This window comes from Trypanosoma conorhini (genome assembly GCF_003719485.1).
Source record: "Trypanosoma conorhini strain 025E chromosome Unknown Tco_14.4_contig_01459, whole genome shotgun sequence".
Lineage (NCBI taxonomy): Eukaryota > Euglenozoa > Kinetoplastea > Trypanosomatida > Trypanosomatidae > Trypanosoma > Trypanosoma conorhini.
This window is the reverse complement of record NW_021705562.1, coordinates 1-2,290: the sequence shown is the minus strand read 5'-3', so window position 1 is coordinate 2,290 and position 2,290 is coordinate 1. Positions and strand designations below refer to the sequence as shown.

The 2,290-nt window shown below is 60.6% G+C and overlaps 1 protein-coding gene and 2 non-coding genes across 3 annotated transcripts, besides 1 other annotated feature; all 3 read right to left on the bottom strand.

Annotated features, from left to right (window-relative positions):
• Nucleotides 1-598: 598 nt before the first annotated feature.
• Nucleotides 599-680, bottom strand: Tco025E_10090. Its single transcript has one exon. It is a non-coding gene; the product is annotated as a tRNA-Leu (tRNA).
• Nucleotides 681-738: 58 nt separating this feature from the next.
• Tco025E_10089 lies at nucleotides 739-819 on the bottom strand. Its single transcript has one exon. It is a non-coding gene; the product is annotated as a tRNA-Ser (tRNA).
• A 52-nt stretch (nucleotides 820-871) lies between these two features.
• Nucleotides 872-896: a microsatellite.
• Nucleotides 897-1,076: 180 nt separating this feature from the next.
• Nucleotides 1,077-2,290, bottom strand: Tco025E_10088 (uncharacterized protein; the record flags this gene model as incomplete). Its single annotated transcript, XM_029376879.1, has 1 exon — nucleotides 1,077-2,290. A coding segment is annotated over one exon (1,214 nt), but the record flags the coding sequence as incomplete, so codon positions are not given.

The window sequence follows — 2,290 nt, the reverse complement described above, 5'->3', positions numbered from 1 at the left end:
GAGTCGCGGCTCTGCGCCCAGGCGCGATGCGACTCTTGCCCGCTTTCGGCAGACTCGCTCGCGCGTTGCAGATAACGTCCAACCCCCACTGTCGCTGGTGCTGCCCCTCAACGGAGGATAACGACGCACCCCAACCCCCTCTGGAACCCCCACCAAACGTGCGCACTGTGCCCGCCCGCCGGATGATGCGCGGCAGACCGACACCCCCCTGCCCCGTATGCTGCAGGGTGTTCGTATCTATTGCAAACATGAAGCTGCACGCCCGTCGCGTTCACGCAGGAGTTCCGCTTCTCCAGGAGGGCCTCCAGTGCGGCTACTGCGGGAGCGGCAAACTATTCTTGACGAGTGCCTCGCGCGCGGGTCATTACCGTAAATGCCAGGCGTACCAGCTGGCAAAAAGCGCGCGGGGCACAGTTGCGGAAGGCCCGGAGGACCCTCACCCTTATGGGATCCTCACGGCACAGAACCCACAGGCTGATGTGACCCCGGGAGACCTTGTCGCATCTGATGTGGGAGTGCCCCCGTCTCCGTCGGCTGAGCGTGCGGGCGTTTATTGGGAGGTCTCTCAAAGGACATGGAAGGTGGGACAGGAAAAAGGTGACAAGAGTGGGGTTCGAACCCACGCCTACGAATAGAAGAGAACTTGAGTCTCCCGCCTTAGACCACTCGGCCATCTTGCCATTGAGCGCGGACCGAGGTCGCCCATATGTTTATGGGGTGGATAAAAGAACGAAAAGTCGTCACCAGCAGGATTCGAACCTGCGCGCGAGATCGCAACTGATTTCGAGTCAGTCCCCTTAACCACTTGGGTATGGTGACTTCGGCATGCGCACGACGGTGAAAGATTGGTGTTGAAATTCTCTCTGTCGCGAAAAAAAAAAGAGAAACAAAAAAAAGTGAAAGAAGAGGCAGAAGTGGCGGCCACGCAGGGAGGCAATCGTGTCCGAAAAAGCGAGGATATAAGAAAAAAAAAAGAATCGCCAGGAGGAAAAACACCGAAAAGTAAACAGGCGGGGCACAGCTTCTATTCTTCGGCGATTTCCCCCTCCTTCGGGGCGGGGGGCCGCCGGGTGGCTCTAAAACGCCATGCCTTTCAGGGCGCCGGCCTCCGCCCGCAGCCCCTGGTGCCGCTCGTTCATGTCGTCCACCTTCTCGAGCTCCTTCCCCACCAGGCTGCCGAGGACGTCCGCCTCCCGGGCCTTTTGCTGCAAGAGAATTCGAAGTTTCTTGTACTCCACGTCGGCCTGGCAGCTCACGCGGTGGAGGCGCGCCGCGACCTCGGCCTGCTCGTGCTGCAGCTGCGCGACCTCAGCCGAGAGCGTCTCCACGTGTTGTTTGGCGCGCTGGAGGTTTCTCGCGGCCCACTCTCGCGTGGACTCCATCTCCTCCATTATGGCGGCGTGGTCGCGTCGTCGCTCTTCCCCGAGCGCCTCCAGGGCACCGGCAACCGCGTCCACCCGCGGCCGCAGGGAGTCCAGCGCCCCGGTCACCTGCAGCATGGCCGTCTCCAGAGGAGCAAGGCGGGTCGACTCCGTGGTGGTCGTGGCCGCCTCAATCTTCCGTACGGCCTGCTCCAAGCGAGACTGCTGCTCGCATAGTTGGTTCCGAAGAGCCTCTTGTGACGCGGCAGAGGCGGACATTTCCCTTTGCACAGTCGCCGCGTTCTGCTCCACGTCGTGCCGAAGGGCCTTGGCAGCGTCTTCAAAGTCTAGTCTTAGTTGGCGAAGCTGTTCCTCACGCTCTTTACGGGACTTTCCTGTTTCATTCATGCATTCTTGTTGCGCCTCTGCCACTCTATCTCGTATCGCGGATGGGACCTGCTCCCGCAACGCGGCAAGTTCATCCTGCAGTCGGGTTGTAAATTGTTCCTGCCGTTTCAACCGGGAACGGAGTTCGTGTTGCTGGCGCCGAAGTTCGCCCTCCTTGTCCTCCTGGAGACCTTGCGCCAGTTTCACCAACTTGGTCAGATTCACCATTTTCTCGTCGAACGCGTCGACGCGGGTGGTAAGTCCGTCTATGCGATCCACCAGCTGCTGTACCGAAAAGGCCCCCTTCAGTACACGCTCCACGCCCTGCTCCGCGGCCGCCTCCGCCACCACCGGCCCTGCGGACGCGTGCGGCCCGGAGTTCTCATTGCGCCTCTGCCGCAAATAGATGTCTGTGTAGTCCATTCTTGCGGCGCGGCGAAGCAGGATCCACCCAGACTCCACTTTTTTTTTTGTTTGACTGCCTGCGTTCCCCTTACCTCCACGCACTTCACCCCGTCCAACGGCGGGGAGCAAGGCGTCAA